Below are 17544 nucleotides of genomic sequence, written 5' to 3'. Positions count from 1 at the left end.
ATAGTATTTAGGACTTTAATAATAAATGTGAAAATATATTATTTGGTCAAATATCAATCAAAATCTAGGTATTGCACTTGTAGCTATAGATAGTTTGTTTTTTATTGGTGTCATTATATATGACAAACATGAATGATATTAAAATAATATAAATAAGACACTCGTAAACTAAAATGTACTAGTAGATTGTAAAATACTAAAATCACCTTTACAAGTTAGTGCAAAATATATTAGACAAAGAAATCAAATCATGCTTTTGAAAAAGGTGAATATTTGTGTACTGTAAAGATCAAATAGAAAAAATGAAATACGACTGTATAAGTGTCGGATAAAGAGTGTCTTTGGTTTTTAATTCGACCGATCTTTACTTATCAAAATAACTTAGTGGCCAAACCTCCATTGTTGGGGGTGGTTATTTTATTGTTTTTGGTTGTTGTTTTTTTGCTTATCATGCTTACCACTAAGTTTTAGTTATGTAAAACAATGGTCTAATTAAAAAATGTTGTATACCTCAAAAATTGCAAGTCGCCTTCAAGAATGTGTTAAATTTTAACTAACAGTGTTTAATCAAAAACTAACATTTGTGCTACGTAAGTGTACATCTAGTATATTGTAATTTATTATTTTTTCTTCTTCTCTGCCTATGTAATATCAGGGTCTTTTTTTGTAACAAAAATGGTCCTTTAAAGATACCAAGGTGGTGCATTTGCATAAGAATAAATTATTTCAGAAATATCTGATATAGAAAAGAGATATCTAAGTGGTCAACAAGCATACGATCTTTTCTTATTGGCCGGCTGAACAAAGTCAAGTGTAAGTCAGTAACAATAGACAAACTTCTTCTAAGATGTGTTTATCTAACTATACTAGTTAGCGCTAGGATTAGTGACACGAATAAGTCAAAAGATTAAAACATAAGCTAAACCGATATAATTAGCCCATGCATGCGTGAATATGAACTTTGCCGGACGTGATTGAAAATATTGATCAATGTACAGTATGTCTAATAAAGTAGCCACTCATAATTCATTATTTTACTATAGATGTTTCTTCCATAAGGGCGACGCCGATAAAGTGAGCATCTAACTTGTGGCAAGATTCCTATACACATAATCAGTCTTACACAATAAAAGGACACAAATCAATCTGCTCAATTTGAACAAATTGGTCGGATGAGTCTTTCCATGAACGATTCTAATCATTATCTTTGTGTTACCTGTAGCCTGTAGGTACCTTGTGATGCAATTAACCTTCTCTGGGACCCTAACTAGCTTCACTTTCCATGAAAGTACGACACCAAAGCTAGCAGCTTCCCCGTTCTCCAATCGCTCAGAACAAACGTCCTCATCATTGCACCGAGCCCTTCTCCACTAAAATGACCTACATACAGCTCCAACACTCGGGCAGGGAAGCCATAGATCTTACTTGATTTATCAATTTTGTAGTAGAGCTAAATGAGCGTGGTGCCGGCTCCAACCAAAGCTGTTTCTTCTATGAGGTTGATCTCGATCAATTGGTGAGATCAAAGGTGCTTCTAATGAGGCCTTAATAGTTATGAACACCGCTTCTAGTTCTTATTTGTACGCCAAGTTTCATGCTGCAAACTAACACGGGTTGGCCTAGAGGCGAGTTGAGGTAACAACCAATTGGCTACCGAAGTTTTCACATGGTCTCTCCGGGCCTCCGGGAAGCCGCCGCTGCCGTAAAACCCTCTGGACCCTTAGTGGTTCAGATTGTGGGGGCGGTGGTCGGTGCTAGTCGGATTCCTACGGAAATCCGGACACCCGGATTAACAAAAAAAAAAAAAAAAAAAGTTTCATGCTGCAGAGTCATGATCTCTGGATTTCAGATTCTGTTTTTTTTTTCTATGTGCAACTATCAGAATCAGCTTCTGGCTTGAGAAATTCAAGCTTGAGAATCTGTAGTTTTGGGATAAAGATTGGGAGAAATCGGTGTAGTCTTGAAACTGGCTTGTGGATCAAGAGAACCCGTAAAAAACAAAACACATCAAAAATTATTTTCGTCATTCAGTAACGATCAAAACGACTGAAACACTCATCAACAGAAGTCCATAGAATAAGATTAATGTATTCTTTTGCTCATAACAATTCTGTAACATGTTTGCTGACGTATGGTGGCCACTAACAACTAACACATGTTTTATGTTTATGTCAATCAAAGTTATCAGATAGAGAAGCACCTTTGATCTCACCAATCTCTACAGTACCATATTTGAGACCTTACACTATCACAACTATATTAATTCAATAATCGTTGTTATGTTTTAGCTGCAAAAGCAAGGAGGGTCTCTCTTGATCAACTGTGTTCAGTACACACTTGAGTTTCTCTGTTCCAAGCTTCTCTTCAAGCATTCTCCACAATTTTGGAATATGCTGGCTCATAAAATAAGAAATCAAATGACTCATCAGAATGATTTGACAGGAAAATAACACACAAAAAAAGGAAAACGAAAAAAACTCTCAAATCTATTCGGAAAAGAAAAGACCAATACTAACCTTTGTCAGCCAAAGCATGTAGGCAGAAGCATGCAGTGCTTGAGCTTGGAAATCTTCAAACTTGTTATCAGGAACGGTCATAGAAGATTCTAGAAGATGGATCTCATTATCAATGAAGATGACAGTTTCTTCATTCATGACGATACTCTCTCCGGTTTCAGATGACTGATTGCGGCAGAAATACATTATCCAATTAAGAGAGAGAAACCTCCTGTGAAGCCATAGTGCCTGAAACCAAAAAATGCAACAGCTCAAATAAGTTGATCATACAGTAAAGTAAAGATATCGGTGCTCATCTCTATACTATATGATTTTTTTTCTTCTGAAAATCAAAGATGATCTCATACCTCTCGTCCCAAGTAACGTTTAACCAGCTCTTTGTTCCAATCAAGCTCTTCCTGTCACATTTATTGCAAAAGAGGTTTTCAGTTGCCAATCTCTCAGTTTTAAGCAGAAATAAATAATAAGAAAGACAAAGCGGTACCATCCAGATTTTATGTGCCTCAGTTTCATCATCATTAGCATTGCTTCCTTTCACCTTAAGTGGCTCCAAAACCCTGAGCATCAGCCGCTGCTCATTAAAGCATAAAAAAATAAATAAATAATTGGCTGTGAGCTGCATAGAAAACTTGACCAGATTGTATAGAGAATGTTGGTTGTGTACTTTATACTTCCAAAGACCTAAACATGATTTGCATAAGTTCGTGAGCCCTTTGTTACTATACTCTAGCTTTGCTAGAATTGCAATAGTTATAAATGTGGTTCTTACTCTGCGATAATGGAAACAAGAACTATCAGCTACATGCAGTCCTGCCCATCTTTTAGACTTGTTCAACTCTTGTAGCACCTAAAACAAACAACATATGTAATGTTCAATTAGTTCAAAAGAACTGAAGATCTGAAGAAAAATGAAGAGAATGATTTATTTACCTGCTCGATTGTCATGTAGGAAACCAACCAGCAACGGTGATACCATGCACGATAGTTCATCTTTGATCTCTGCAAACAGATAGTAATTGATTAGGATCTTCAGTATATATATATATAAAGCATAAAATCAAGAACTGATCTCAACCTCGCCTATTGATTCCACCAACTCAGACTCTTTGGTGACAATATCTTGTGGTGTGGAAAAACTCCGAGAGATCATCTTAATTATCCACCTCCTGTGGCTCCATGTTGGCTCACTCTTTGGACAGTTTGAAAGAATGAGCCTAGAAAGACGAAGTTCTTCCGTGAATGCCTCCAAGGTGGGTTGATTTTGTCTCGACAAGATCAACTTCCTATAAGGTTTAGATCAAGAAAGCAAAAACATTAGGAAAGGAAAGAAACAGATGTAGCCAAATTATATTAACTGACTTTCATTTTCTAAAAGTATACCTTGCATTCCATGCAGTTCCAAAGTCTGAGCTTAACAGCAAAACAGCTTGGCTATGCTTCATTACCTTGCTCACAAAAGAGACCCCAGATGAGATGTTTTCATGGCGTTTGTACTCGTTAAATGCAGCCAGGAAAGCATGTTTTGCAACTCTACATAACTGAGTAAGTATGTCGGTTGATATTCCAAGTTTATGATCTTGATTCCAGAAATTTGTTGAGGTTTTGTTGTAATCGGAGGATCCTGATTCTTTATCCAGCATTGTGAACTGTGAGGGGTGGATAAACCCAACTTCATCACTTAAATTCACAGAGAAAAATAAAGACAAAAGTAAGAGGAAGCATAACAAAAAGGAGAGCTGATTTGGGACAGCTCTACTACATTCAAATGTGTTGTTGTCATGTTAATGTAAGTGAGAGTTTGTCTGAAATCTAAAAATCAATATTATCTGAGATCAACAAGAAATGAATATTACTCTGATCATAATTACTTGGAACATCTATCTACTACATAAGTTTTTAACTGTCATAAAAAGAAGCTATGTCATCATATAAAAATAATGTACAAAAAAGGATGAAACTCACATGAGAGGGTCAGAATCAAGAACATGCTCGAACTGATTCAACAAGTCGAAGCTATCTTCTTGAGAACATGACCCTTGTCCCATTTTCAGAAACTAGATCTCCCTTTGTGAATAAAATCAAATCAAATCGATTTATGAATTGGGGGAAATGAAGACTGGGTTTTCAGTCTCACGGCAGAGAGAGAAGAGATGCGGTCGTCCAACGTTGGAGAGAGGAGAAATGGGCTGAGGGGCTGCTGAGCCTTCGAATATCTATTGGGTTGGATGGATCTAGTTTCGGTCCAGTTTTCTAAATTTTATTTGGTTTTATTATATGTTTGGTTCGGATTTGACTAATAATACTTTTGTTTGAATTTGTTTTTTTTAAACTATTTATAAAATCTATTTTGGATTCAAAATGCGTTCAAATATTATTAAATATTCGGTAGGAAAATGAATTTGATGATTTAAGTTATTAGATTTCAAATACTATTTTCGGATATTAATTTAGTTATTCAAATTGAATTTTTCACTTTTTAGTTTTTTTTTTTGAATATCTATTCAATTTTTAATCGAATCTGGATGATATTCATAATCCAAAATAATGAATTACAATACCCATTTGGATATTTATACACATTAAATTATATATACATTTACATATTAAATTTTTCATATATTTTATATTTTAATTTTTTTTAAACTACAAATTACTAAAATTGTTAAAAATTTCACCATTAAAATTTATGATCAACGGTTTAAGTTTTTTATTATAATAAGATGCAAATCATCATAAAAATATTGTCAATGATTTAAAAGAATTATTATAAAAAAATACAAATAATCATAAACTATATGACTAGAAAGTTTCACTTCATTGCAATCGTATTAACATATACTATATATCTATTTCAGTGTCATTTAAATTTAATTATATACTATATAAAATAGATAAAATGATTGTTTAAATTTACTCACCATAAAATGATTGTATATGTTGTCAAAAAAATGAATGTATATAAATAAACAAGAGTGATTGCTTTGATTTATGTGTTTAAATCAATTTAATTATATATATAATAATGGTTTGTAAATTACTTAATATATATTTGTTGTTTTGTATTATGTTAAAACCGTAAAGAAAATAATAGCACATAAACATCTATCTATTTATATATAATACAGTTTGTTCTCTCCTTAGAAGGATTACACGTAAGAAACTAGAGTTCTTTTCCGCTGACACGTGTCTGTTTTTTTTTATACTTTACGTTTGAATGTGATTTTTGGGCTTCACAAATCGAATTGAATGGGCTGAAGTTTGTTATATCAATTTATCAAACTCTCAATCTCAACCTTATAGGCACTCTCTTCGTTGTCAACAACTATCATCTTCCAGTTTTTTTCCGATTTGCTAACAGGTTCATAGTGTTCTTCAGCTTCTGTTTTCATGAACCGACGGTGATGGGAAACACGATCTGTTGTTCGTGTCGTCTGGATTTCTTCACGCTGGCAAAGTGAAACAAGAACCGTTACAGATGCATTCAATTGAATCGTTATCATTAACAGCCATTTAACTCCTCCTCTCCACTCCCATCACAATTGTTCATTCACTGCATCTGGCTTCTCTTCCAGCGGTGAATCTACATGTATAAAAAGGTATGCCCTCATTCTCTGAAATCATCCTTTCATTCCTCAACCATCCGGTTTCTCTTTGCCACCAGGCCAAACAACACGAATGACTTTGGATTTACATAGATGCCAAAAATGCCAGTGAGGTCGAAGAGTTTCATCAAATCTTCAAGTGAGTTTTTCTTTCTAAACATCAAGTGAGTTTGCTTTGAGATTAACTTATTTACGAGTATAGAATTTGATTGTTTGTGAATTAGGGAAAATTATTTCTCAGAATAATGGCAGTCTCATTTATCCTCTTCCATGATTTGAAGGCTGGACGTTGTTCTTCAACCGTCTAGGTCCGACTTCAAAGGTTCCGGGAAGCAATAACGCGATACGCGGTGGCGAGAGCATATGGGTTTGGACATGATCCTCCTCGGCTCTAAGGTTATTCCGTTCTTAATACTCATGATCATCGGAGTTTTAAACAAAATCCAGTGTCTAATCTCAGAATTTTCATACTTTTGTTTCCAAATCTTTATTTTAACTTCCTGCAGTAAAGTGGTTGAAAACTATAATAGTAGTGCACAAGCTGCAGAGTTGCTTCTCAGAGTAACTATAAGCTTTGGCAATGAATGTAATTGATTTTACTAACATTTCATATTATTATCTGAGTCTTCTTAGATTTGGTTTTGTTTGCTTTAGGAAAGATCATTCTGCAAGTCAAAAGGGGAGAAGAAAGATTGTTTTCTTTAAGTTGAAACTTGGAATTTGACTCTAATCCAATTATTTTGGGTAACTGGTGCTATGGCTCAAATTCTGCGCGGAAGATAGCGTCTCAAGAACCAAGTGTGAATAGTACAGCAATAACAGTTATGTGATCTCGAACTCAATACACTAAGATTAAGCTAATGCATAGTTTATTCTTGGATTCCTCGCATGATTATACAAATATATCCATGTGACTGGTTAGACAGGTTCCATTTCCATTTATTGGAAAAATAAACAAGTTCCAATGTTTTTATACTATGATGGTTATCTGTATTGAAATGGGAAGCTTAACTTTTGTATGTATTCTAACTTTTTCCATATTTTTATTCAGAAGATGAGGAAGTCACCATGGATAGGTTTCAAAATGGTAAGTTTACTTTAATGTGTTAAAGTTTGTTTTGTGGCTTTGTTACGATTTCTAAATTCACGTTGTTATTTAGAATTGGAGAAATCAAAGTCACTGGGTTGAATACTGGGTTGAATATGATCAAAAGGCCAACATCGAAGCTGGTGAATCTGTGGCAGATGATGAAGCTAAATATGGTCGAGTGAAGGGGCCAAGTCACATTTTTCATAAAAAGTTTTAATACTTTTTCCTATTGAGGAATGGTTGAGTGGGTGAATATTTGGGTTTAGTAAGCTACATATCCGGGATTCAACTATTAGTTTGACCGAATTTAGTTTTCGAGAGATGTGGTTTACTGTTTTTTTAAAGTATGGGGTTTTTATTATTTTATATAACGTTTCACTTTAAACTGAAAACGTTTCACTTTAAATTGAATATCTTTTTTAGATTAAGAATTTGAGATGTATAATTTTCTCCTTAAAATATTTTTAATTTGGATTCACCATCTAAAAGAACGAAAGAATATAAGGAATTCAATGTTATTGGTTGCCCAAAAAATTCAATGTTATTTATTAATCATTTGTAAAAGCTCTTTCGAAGTTATTTAACATTTGAACTAATATATTAGCAAAACATCATATGCTCCTCAAGTAATCTTCATAGCTACCAATACATCAAATAGTTGTGGTTTTCTATTATTTTTTGTTTTAGCCTAAATCTTGGTGATAAAAAAAAAGAAACAATTGGGAAATTTATTGTTTTAAAAATTTTGTTGATGTGAATTTGAAGAAACATAAAAAAACATATTTGTCAAAATATAATAATACATAAATATATAACCTAACATGTTATTCATAAATAATAAACCGTAGAAATTAATACCATATTTTAATGTCACTTGCTTATTTAAAAATAATAATAAATTGGATTTTTCTGATTTCTAAATTATAAAATTTAAGAAAATGTATTAAAAATATTAAATTCAAGAAAAGAAAATTTTGTGAATAAAGTAAAATATTTATATTTTTATGAATTGTTTTAATATAGAAACAAATATATAATTTCTAAAAAAGAAGAAATAGTAAAATTTGTAGTAAAAATAGTGAAATTTATAATTAAAATAAATCAAATACTAATATATATTTATGTTGTTTCGTTCTTTTGATTACCCGTCCGCCTTGTTCTAAAACTCGCCCGAGTTACTGTTTAATCGGACGAGTATTCGCTACTCGGCAACACACCGTGGCGAATTCATCCAAATCGGTTGAAAAATCGGATTTGTCAAAAAAAAAATTTTTTTGGAGTTTTCAGTGCTTGAAATCGTATAAGACATGAGAAATCTAGAAATTTACTGAAAAAATAAGTAGAAAACATCAGAATTTAAGTGATTGGTGACAGATTTATTGTATTAGCTATGGTGGAAAATGCAGAAAACAAAAACGATGGGCATAGGAAGAGGAAGACATAATTACAGTGTTGCCACTGATTAAAAAGAAAACATTAAAAACAAAAAAAAACAGGTATTGCAATGGGAACACGTGTCATGCAAACTTTCACTGATAATCTAGAAATTTTATTATATAAATTTGTATGATTTTGTACTATACGTATAAATAAAATATTATACGTATAAAAATACAGAAAATTCCTCCCCGCGTACTCCCCGATTTTTTTCCGATTTTCTGATAAATCGCTAGGCCCCAATGCACCGCACGCATAGCGCGTAACGATTTTTCGAACAAGGCCCGTCCGTAGGGCGGGTCTGATCCTAGTAATTTGTAAATACAATGTTTATTCTGTACTAGACAGAGATCTTAAACTAGTACTTTATTATAAGCTCTTTATTCTTATTTGAAATATTGCTGTAAAAACCATGAGCTTAGCTTAGCTTCGGAAAAGAGGTGGGATACTTTGTTCGTGGCGGAAGAAGTTCTCTGGATCAAATTTTGTTTTAATCTTCACCAGTCTGTTGAAATTGTGTTTGAAGTACTTTGCTCCCCACACTTGAGCTTGTTTGAAGCATGTCTTCGAGTTGTTATAGTTCTGTCCCAGGTCTAGATCTCTGTAGTTCACATATGCTTGTCTTGGGTTGCTTGAGACATAAGGCGTCATGTAACTGTACAACTCTCTGATCCATTGTATACGCATGTCTGGTCTCTTCTCGGTGTCTGACCAACTCCTGTAATACTGAATCATGAAGGTGATTCCACTTCTATGCGGGAAAGGAATCTCAGATTCAGGGATTTTACCCATCATTCCACCGTAAGGAGTCCATATCATCAACGCAGCTTCTTCTTCAAGAAACTTCTTGATCATCCCTTCAAGACCTAAAACAGGAATAGGTTTTTTAACGAAATCGGATTTCGCTTTGAAGTAAACTTCTCCGAGAGGTGACTTTGCTTGAAGCAAATCCTCAGGGGGAGTGCTTGTCGAGAATCCAGTGAAGTACATAACGGATTCGATCCAGCTCATTTCTATACAATCCTCCAGAGCTAGCCCTAGTTCTGGAAAACCCTTGTGCATTACCTCCATTAAGTTGCCTTTATCGCCAAGAAACTGACCTATGTATGACATCGCCACAGTCTTGTTTCCGTTGCTTCCAGCTATGGTTAGGAACACCCGTAAGAAGAGATCTTCAACAAGCTTGTCCGCAACTTGTTGCCACTTTGAAAGAATCTTGAATCCTGCGTCTTGGTCTAGTGTTTTGGTGACCGTGAAGACAGTTATGGTTTGAGGAACAGGAACAAGCTTGATCTTCCATGAAAAAATTATCCCAAAACTCCCTCCTGCTCCTCCTCTAATCGCCCAAAACATATCCTCTCCCATCGCGGTTCTATCTAGTAACTTGCCGTTAGAATCAACGATCTTTGCGTCTAGAACGTTATCTGCAGCAAGACCATACTTTCTCATCAAGGAACCGTATGCACCACCTGTTATATGCCCACCAATGCCTAAGCTCGGGTATATACCAGCAGGGCATCCATGAATCTTGGACTTCTCTGAAATTCTACAGTTTAACAAATCAAAGATTATATAGTCAAATTGTGTTCTCTTGTGTGCAGTTGTTTGGTTACTATTTGTCATTGCATATCTATCTTATTAAAACAGAAACATTCTATTGGACCTCACATTTATTTTGTAAGTTTGTAAATTAAATACACTTTTATACTTTATAGTTAAACCTACATTAAATCACTAATGTTCCTTTTTTTATACTACTATCCATGTTTCCAAACAATATATACTTATTTCTTTATAGTATTATCAATGTTTCCAAATAATATATTTTTTATACTAATATCAATGTTTCCAAACAATACAATAACTAATCTTAGTTATTTTATATCTATCATTTTCTCTTTAAAATTTTGTAGAAACGTCATAATTTCATAAATTGCAAAATAATGAACTTTAAAATTTGGATTATAAGATTACAAATTATGAAACTATTACAATTTAAATCAAATTAGATTACACATCAGTCGTCCATCAGTTCAATCGGTTAGTTTCGGGTTTTAGTAATTGTTTTGATATGAATATTTTAAAAACCTAAATCGAATTGTCAGATCTCCGGATTAAGCAGTATAATCACAATCGGGTTGAATTTAAAAACACTACTTTAAATGCAAAAAATATTTTAAATACACACTCTTTAAAAATTACCAAAATATTTATTAAGTTATTAGTAAAAATTTTCATCGTAAAATATTCCGCGATTTGAAGCACGGGTCAAGATCTAGTTGTGAAGTAAAACATATGGGGTTAAGTACTACTCTCTCTGTTCCTAAAAGTAAGATTTTCTAGAGTTTTCACGTTTATTAAGACTACAATAAATATTTTCCAACTTTAGTTTACTATTTATATTTTATACAATTTCCAATAACTATCAACCAATAAAATTTAATCAATTCAAATATTCATAATTAATGATCCTCAAAAGTATACAAAAGTACCTCAAAAGTATACAAAAGTACCTTAAAAATATAGAAAATTTTTCTTTGTGGAACAAAAATAAAATCCAGAAAATCCTATTTTTAAGAACGGAGGGAGTATTTAGCAAACGTTAATAAAAAAAAGCTCACCAATCACATCATAAATATTCGATATTTAATAACCCACAAGCTTCAGTGGATTTCTAAATGGATTAACATAGACAAACTAATAAGCCTTTTTCAATATTTTAAAATATGATATTTATTAGTCTTCAAAAAAAAAATATATATGATATTTATATAGAAAGTTTTCATAATTTAGTAAACGCAATCACATAAAAGTGGTGCGTAAAACAAAACGAGACTTACCTGTAGTAAAGCTCACCAACCGTAGCACCAGCTTGAACCCAAACACTATTGTCTTCAATATCAACGTTGACCTGTCTTAGTTTCGACAGATCAATAATTATAAACGGTGTTTCGATCTGTGAAACATAAGAGACGCCTTCATAATCGTGACCACCGCTTCTAACACGGAGATGAATTCCCAGTTTCTTGGAACATACGATGGAAGCTTGGACGTGAGTCTCGTGAACGGGTTTGAATATGAATTCCGGTTTAGGCATCGGTTTGGTCAAGTATCGTTGATTTTGAGCCGTCGAGTTAAGTACTTCAATGTACATCGAGGCGTTCCTTTCAGGACTGAAGAATGTTTTCTCGAGTGGAAAATCGACGTGTGTGTTCTGGTGGAGACAGCTGATGAAGTCATCTTGTAAGGAGTTTAAAGAAGCTGATGCTGTTGTGTAGAAAGAAAAATATAAGGCTAAAAACGATATATAAGAAATCGCAGGGGCTACTTTTGAAACTCTCATCCTGCATACAAGAGAGAAACCAAACAAACAATTAGACTTCGAAATGGATATGGATGCCAATTGTTTTTTTTTTGTCAACGAAGAAACTTGTTCATAATTTCATATATATAAACTTCAATAAAATAAGATCCAATCACCTTTAGTGGTTATGTTTATATTCAAAGATGGCGTGCTCAGGATGGTCAGAATATTCGGTGGTTACGTTTACATTATTTAATTACAAAGGAAATGGCTGAAATATCTTTGTGACGTGACGACCTTTTATTCACCTGTTGAAACGTTGACTTTCTTTGAGTTTGTTTGTCACAGAAACTGCACATCAGTCTGCAAAAATAATTAGGCAATTAAGATTCCAATGAAAAACTCCGGCTGATTTTTCAGTTTTGAATATGTATCTAGAGAGGTTTCTTGTAAACAAATTAAATGAAATAATTAAGAAAAATAGGAAAAATGATGTGAGAGGAAAGAGAAGCATTATCAAACAACTGGCAATAACTTGTTATTTTCTTACTAGTCAGTATTTTTCAAAATATTCAAACATGTGTTAAGAATGCATCGAGAGCTTAACCAATGCAATGGCCTAAATTATGGGGATACTAGAGACTTTTTCTCTTGTTTTTTTTTTTTGTGACGGCAAACGGCTATTCTATTACTCAAACTTGAGGTGGTCTGGATAACCAGACCGGAATAGAACAACCAACAAAATGTAAAGGATCAAGCTGTCTTAGCTAAAAAATCTGAAATCTGATTACGCGTTCTTGGAATATAAAAAATCTAAAAACTTGTTTTCAATGTGAAAATTTTACACTTTATCAGTCTAGTAAGTTTTATATTAAGAGTTCAAAACATAGGTGGAGGTTCTAAAAATCAGCCGGAATGTCTTGACAAAGCTAGTACATTAGATATTATTTGTATAAATTTTTTATATGGGACTTGAATTGACATTTTTCATTGTTACATCTATTATTAAAGATTGTCTGAAAGAAAGGAAGAAAGAAGAAGCATTGTTCCATTTATTCTAGTTTATTGTATAATGATACTTATTTAGTTATTATTATATATCATCAGCTTAGCTTCAGTAAAGAAGTGGGATGCTTTGTTCGTGTCTGAACAAGTTCTCTGGATCAACCTTTGTTTTAATCTTCACCAATCTATTGAAATTGTCTTTGAAGTACTTTTCTCCCCAGACCTGAGCTTGTTTGAAGCTTGTCTTTAGGTTGTTCTGTCCTCCCAGGTCTAGATCTCTGTAGTTCGCATATGATTGTCTTGGGTTACATGAGACATAAGGTGTCATGTAACTATACAACTCTCTGATCCATTTGATACGCATGTCTGGTCTCTTCTCGGTGTCTGACCAGCTCCTGTAATACAGAATCATGAACATGGTTCCACTTCTATGCGGAAATGGGATCTCAGATTCAGGGATTTTATCCATCATTCCACCGTATGGAGTCCATACCACTAGCGCAGCTTCTTCTTCAAGAATCTTCTTGATCATCCCTTTAAGACCTAAAATAGGAATAGGTTCTTTAGCAAAATCGGATTTCGCTTCGAAGTAAACTTCTCCAAAAGGTGACTTTGCCTGAAGCAAAACTTCAGGAGGAGGAGGATTGCTTGTTGAGAATCCAGAGAAGTACATTACGGATTCGATCCAGCTCATTTCCAGGCAGTCCTCCTGAGTTATCCCTAGTTCCGGAAAATCCTTGTGCATTACCTCCATCAAGTTGCCTTTCTCGCCAAGAAACTGACCTATGTATGACATTGCCACTGTCTTGTTTTCATTGTTTCCAGCTATGGTGAAGTACACCCGTATGAGGAGATCTTCGACAAGCTTGTCCGCAACTTGTTGCCACTTTGAAAGAATCTTGAATCCTGGGTCTTGGTCTAGTGTTTTGGTTACCGTGAAGACGGTTAGGGTTTGAGGAACAGGAACAAGCTTGATCTTCCATGCTAGAATTATCCCAAAACTCCCTCCTGCTCCCCCTCTAATCGCCCAAAACAAATCCTCTCCCATCGCGGTTCTATCGAGTAACTTGCCGTGAGCATCAACGATCTTTGCGTCTAGAACGTTGTCTGCAGCAAGACCATACTTTCTCAACAAGGAACCGTATGCACCGCCTGTTATATGCCCACCAATGCCTAAGCTCGGGTATATACCAGCTGGGCATCCATGAATCTTGCTCTTCTCTGAAATTCTACAGTTAACAAACCAAAGATTCTATAGTCAAATATTCTTGTGTGATTGTTTGGTTACCGTTTTGTCATTGCTAATTGTGAAGTCAAACATAAGAGCATGCCCAACAGTTTAGAAACTTAAATGGGTATGTTAAAGTTGTAATAATAATATTTTAGATTTAAATAGATAAATTTTAATTGATAACAGAAATCTAACTAATCATGTAAGACATATGGCAAAGCAGTTTCTAATGAAGTTGTTAAAATATGTCTGCGAGCATATTTACTGACATTTTTTTCTCTATTTTTGTCATTCTTTTTTTACAAAAAAACTAAGATACTGTCCAACCCACCGTTGGACATGCTTTAAGAGTAAGTACATTATAACCTCTTTAAATTAATAATCGATAAATTAATATACACTAAAAATTTCTATAAATTAATATAATTTTATAGTCCCAAATTGAATTTTTAGTTCAATTAGTATATCGATAAATTAATAATCTTTATAAATTAATAAAAAAAATTATAGTTTTGGTATAGTTCCAACATTATTAATTTGTAGAGGTTTCACTGTATATAGAAAACGTTAAAATACTAAGAAAATACTATTACTAATTACAAAATTAATTAATGTATTATTTTATAAAAAAACATTTAAAATGTTTGATAGGATCTTGTTAGATATTTTTCAACAAATTTTGTTATAACTTAAATTAAGATGCAAGTTTATTGTTAAAATTGATTTATTATTGATATTTATTATTGATTATTAAGATTTAATATATATAATCAAAATGTCATATATATACACTATTATTTATGAAGTGATTTAGCTTATGTGTCAACTTCTCCATAATTTTAGGAAATATTTTTTAATAAATTTTATATTATATATATATATTTTTTTTATTTATATATATATATATAAAAAGTTATTAAAACAATTCTTAAAATTATGGAAAAGTTGACACATAAGCTAAATCACTTCATAAATAATAGTATAGATTTTGTTGTTATATAAAATAATATTTTTATTATAGAACATTAAGATATAGAAAAATTATAATTAAATATTAAGCAATCAAAAATATTTGTATAAAATATTTGCTAAAGTATTTCTAATATATAAGTAATTTTAATAGTTTATTACAATAAGAAACATATATATTTTGATGAAGTTTTTATCATATATATTTGATGTTTGATTTAAACTTTATGTTAAAACATAACTAATTATTTATTATATTAATTTTTGAATTAGTAAAACATAAACTAATAATTATTCGTAAGTAAATTATGCCCGCATGTGCGGGCAAAACACCTAGTTAATTAATTAATTAAGTGGTACTACATGACTTGTGAAAAGTAGACAAAAATAAGACTCTAAATTAATAAATTAGATATTTGTATAGCAGATTGTCATAATATATAAAAGCAAACACATAATAAATTCAGTAACAAAATAAAAAACATTAAATAAATTTGTGTTTAAAACAAAACCAGACTTACCTATAGTAAAGCTCACCAATTGTAGCACCAGCTTGAACCCAAACACTATTGTCTTCAATATTAACATTGATCTGTCTCAGTTTCGCCATATCAATAATTATAAACGGTGTTTCTATATGTGAAACATAAGACACGCCTTCAAAATCGTGACCGCCGCTTCTAACACGGTGATGAATTTCCAGTTTCTTGGAACATACGACGGAAGCTTGGACGTGAGACTCATGAACGGGTTTGAATATGAAATTTGGCTTAGGCATTGATGCGGTCAAGTATCGTTGATTTTGAGCCGTCGAGTTAAGGACTTCAATGAACATCGAGGCGTTTCTTTCAGGAGTGAAGAATGTTTTGTCGAGTGGAAAACTGACATTTGTGTTTTGGTGGAGACAATTGATGAAGTCATCTTGTAAGGAGTTTGAAGGAGTTGATGCTACTTTGTAGAAAGAAAAATATAGGGCTAGATACGATATATAAGAAACTGGAGGGGCTAATTTTGAAGCTCTCATCCCTGCAACTAAAAGCAGAATCTGCGAGGACAAGATAGAAATGTATGTATGTTATGAGTGTTCTTTTGTCAGGGAAGAAATTTATATGAAAGATTGTGATCAAATTGCGTGGTTATTTTTATCAAAAAAAAATTGTGATTATTTCAAGATTCAAAGTCAATGGTTATGTCTACATCGACTACGACTATTTTGCACAGGATGTGACAAAAAAAAACAGTAATTTCAGTAATATCTCAACAACGTGACAACAGGCATGCCAATTAAACGACCCTTTTGCATAACTTTGTTAACATGCGTAGTAAAAATAGAAGGGAAATTGAAGAAATTGGTGTTATTGTGTATACAAAAGAAAATACAGACCTAAGAAAAAAATACAAAAAAATGCATGGATTGGTTCTCAAATTCCCATCCCTACAGCATGCTACTAGAAAAAAAGGCAAAAAACACAATTAGGCTTCAAGATGGAAATGAATGTCAACTGTTTTCTTTTGTCAATGAAGAACTGTTCATATTTACACTTCATAAAAAATAGATCCATTTAACATTGGTAAGTATGTAACAATAGTTCCGATTTAACTTATGTTTCTATACATTTACGATCTAACGGAAACAAATCGTTTAAAGTTGTTTTTTTAACACTGGTTATTCATTAGACTATGTAGGCAAAGAACATATCCATAAGAAAAACAACTGATACCAGTCAAAGAGGAAGCAATACTTGAGAATGAAGAAAAACAATAGGATGCCAGAGGCTAGGCTACACTACTTAGGTAAGGGTGGGCAGCTGCCCTCCATGGATTTTTAAAGTCAAAATGTATTTTTGTACTGATTTTTAATGATGTCCCGGTTAATAATCGAAATTTATAAATAGACTGAATCGTGTTATATATCTCAGCCCTAAATGAAAATTATTTCTAAATCCACCATTGGGGATGCCGTGTCTAAAGACCACGCGATACTTATGAAGGTGTCCACAAACTATGACACACACACATATACATTAGCCGGTGGAAGCAGCATTAGATTCTCCCTTGATCATGTCTTGCAACCAGCATGGACCATTGCAGCGACATACGACCGGTAAGTGGTAATTAACAATGGTCACCAGTGACGGGTTCTGCTATTTCGATAGCTACCTTGTCGCTTTCAGGATGTTTGAGTCCTAAGGGCATCATTATCAATATACTTGTGAAAGTCCTAAGGTAAATTGTTTTTTTTTATAATTTTTTTGTCCAAAAAAAAAATAAAATAAAAATAAACCAATCACATGGAGAAAAAAGAGAAAAAAAGTTAAAGACACGGTTTAGGACGTTGCTTATATTAGGACATATGGATTGGGTAATTGAAAAAAAATGGTGGACCCCAC

At 33.0% G+C, this 17544-nt stretch overlaps 3 protein-coding genes and 1 long non-coding RNA gene across 15 annotated transcripts; 1 reads left to right on the top strand and 3 right to left on the bottom strand.

The window, feature by feature from the left end:
- Positions 1-2052: 2052 nt before the first annotated feature.
- Positions 2053-4699, bottom strand: LOC108827713 (uncharacterized). Of its 2 annotated transcripts, none has more exons than XM_018601188.2 (9): positions 4479-4699; positions 3897-4193; positions 3592-3799; positions 3447-3515; positions 3286-3363; positions 3001-3087; positions 2864-2914; positions 2517-2744; positions 2053-2393 (listed from the first exon to the last, which is right to left on the bottom strand). In XM_018601188.2, the coding sequence occupies exons 1-9, from the start codon at positions 4559-4561 to the stop codon at positions 2265-2267; spliced, it is 1230 nt and encodes a 409-aa protein (XP_018456690.1). In that variant the 5' UTR covers positions 4562-4699; the 3' UTR covers positions 2053-2264. The 2 variants fall into 2 exon arrangements, with proteins under 2 accessions (XP_018456690.1, XP_056849752.1); XM_056993772.1 differs by having other exon boundaries at positions 3897-4162; positions 4479-4621.
- An 888-nt stretch (positions 4700-5587) lies between these two features.
- Positions 5588-7614, top strand: LOC108826312 (uncharacterized). 11 transcript variants are annotated; one of them, XR_001945422.2, is made up of 7 exons: positions 5594-6112; positions 6178-6257; positions 6343-6514; positions 6625-6704; positions 6773-6939; positions 7170-7205; positions 7279-7614. It is a non-coding gene; the product is annotated as an uncharacterized LOC108826312 (long non-coding RNA). The 11 variants fall into 11 exon arrangements; XR_008938679.1 differs by having other exon boundaries at positions 5591-6112; positions 6400-6514; positions 6625-6939; XR_008938678.1 differs by having other exon boundaries at positions 5591-6112; positions 6343-6704.
- A 1380-nt stretch (positions 7615-8994) lies between these two features.
- LOC108823874 (berberine bridge enzyme-like 25) lies at positions 8995-12085 on the bottom strand. Its single transcript, XM_018597167.2, has 2 exons — positions 11486-12085; positions 8995-10191 (listed from the first exon to the last, which is right to left on the bottom strand). The coding sequence occupies exons 1-2, from the start codon at positions 11986-11988 to the stop codon at positions 9069-9071; spliced, it is 1626 nt and encodes a 541-aa protein (XP_018452669.1). The 5' UTR covers positions 11989-12085; the 3' UTR covers positions 8995-9068.
- Positions 12086-12980: 895 nt separating this feature from the next.
- LOC108828295 (berberine bridge enzyme-like 25) lies at positions 12981-16244 on the bottom strand. Its single transcript, XM_056993776.1, has 2 exons — positions 15676-16244; positions 12981-14183 (listed from the first exon to the last, which is right to left on the bottom strand). The coding sequence occupies exons 1-2, from the start codon at positions 16176-16178 to the stop codon at positions 13064-13066; spliced, it is 1623 nt and encodes a 540-aa protein (XP_056849756.1). The 5' UTR covers positions 16179-16244; the 3' UTR covers positions 12981-13063.
- Between the last annotated feature and the right edge of the window lie 1300 nt (positions 16245-17544).

Source organism: Raphanus sativus, chromosome 9 (genome assembly GCF_000801105.2).
Source record: "Raphanus sativus cultivar WK10039 chromosome 9, ASM80110v3, whole genome shotgun sequence".
NCBI lineage: Eukaryota > Viridiplantae > Streptophyta > Magnoliopsida > Brassicales > Brassicaceae > Raphanus > Raphanus sativus.
The sequence above is the reverse complement of the archived record's forward strand: the minus strand, read 5'-3'. Positions and strand labels throughout refer to the sequence as shown.

Excerpts from the sequence above, each read along its gene's own strand:
- LOC108827713 (XM_018601188.2), bottom strand. The coding sequence starts at position 4,561 with ATGGGACAAGGGTCATGTTCTCAAGAAGATAGCTTCGACTTGTTGAAT. Across the intron at positions 3,364-3,446 it reads CCTACATGACAATCGAGCAG|GTGCTACAAGAGTTGAACAA; the intron begins GTAAATAAATCA and ends TGTTTGTTTTAG. Across the intron at positions 3,088-3,285 it reads CTTGTTTCCATTATCGCAGA|CGGCTGATGCTCAGGGTTTT; the intron begins GTAAGAACCACA and ends TTTAATGAGCAG.
- LOC108823874 (XM_018597167.2), bottom strand. The coding sequence starts at position 11,988 with ATGAGAGTTTCAAAAGTAGCCCCTGCGATTTCTTATATATCGTTTTTA. Across the intron at positions 10,192-11,485 it reads GTTGGTGAGCTTTACTACAG|AATTTCAGAGAAGTCCAAGA; the intron begins GTAAGTCTCGTT and ends GTTAAACTGTAG.
- LOC108828295 (XM_056993776.1), bottom strand. The coding sequence starts at position 16,178 with ATGAGAGCTTCAAAATTAGCCCCTCCAGTTTCTTATATATCGTATCTA. Across the intron at positions 14,184-15,675 it reads ATTGGTGAGCTTTACTATAG|AATTTCAGAGAAGAGCAAGA; the intron begins GTAAGTCTGGTT and ends TGTTAACTGTAG.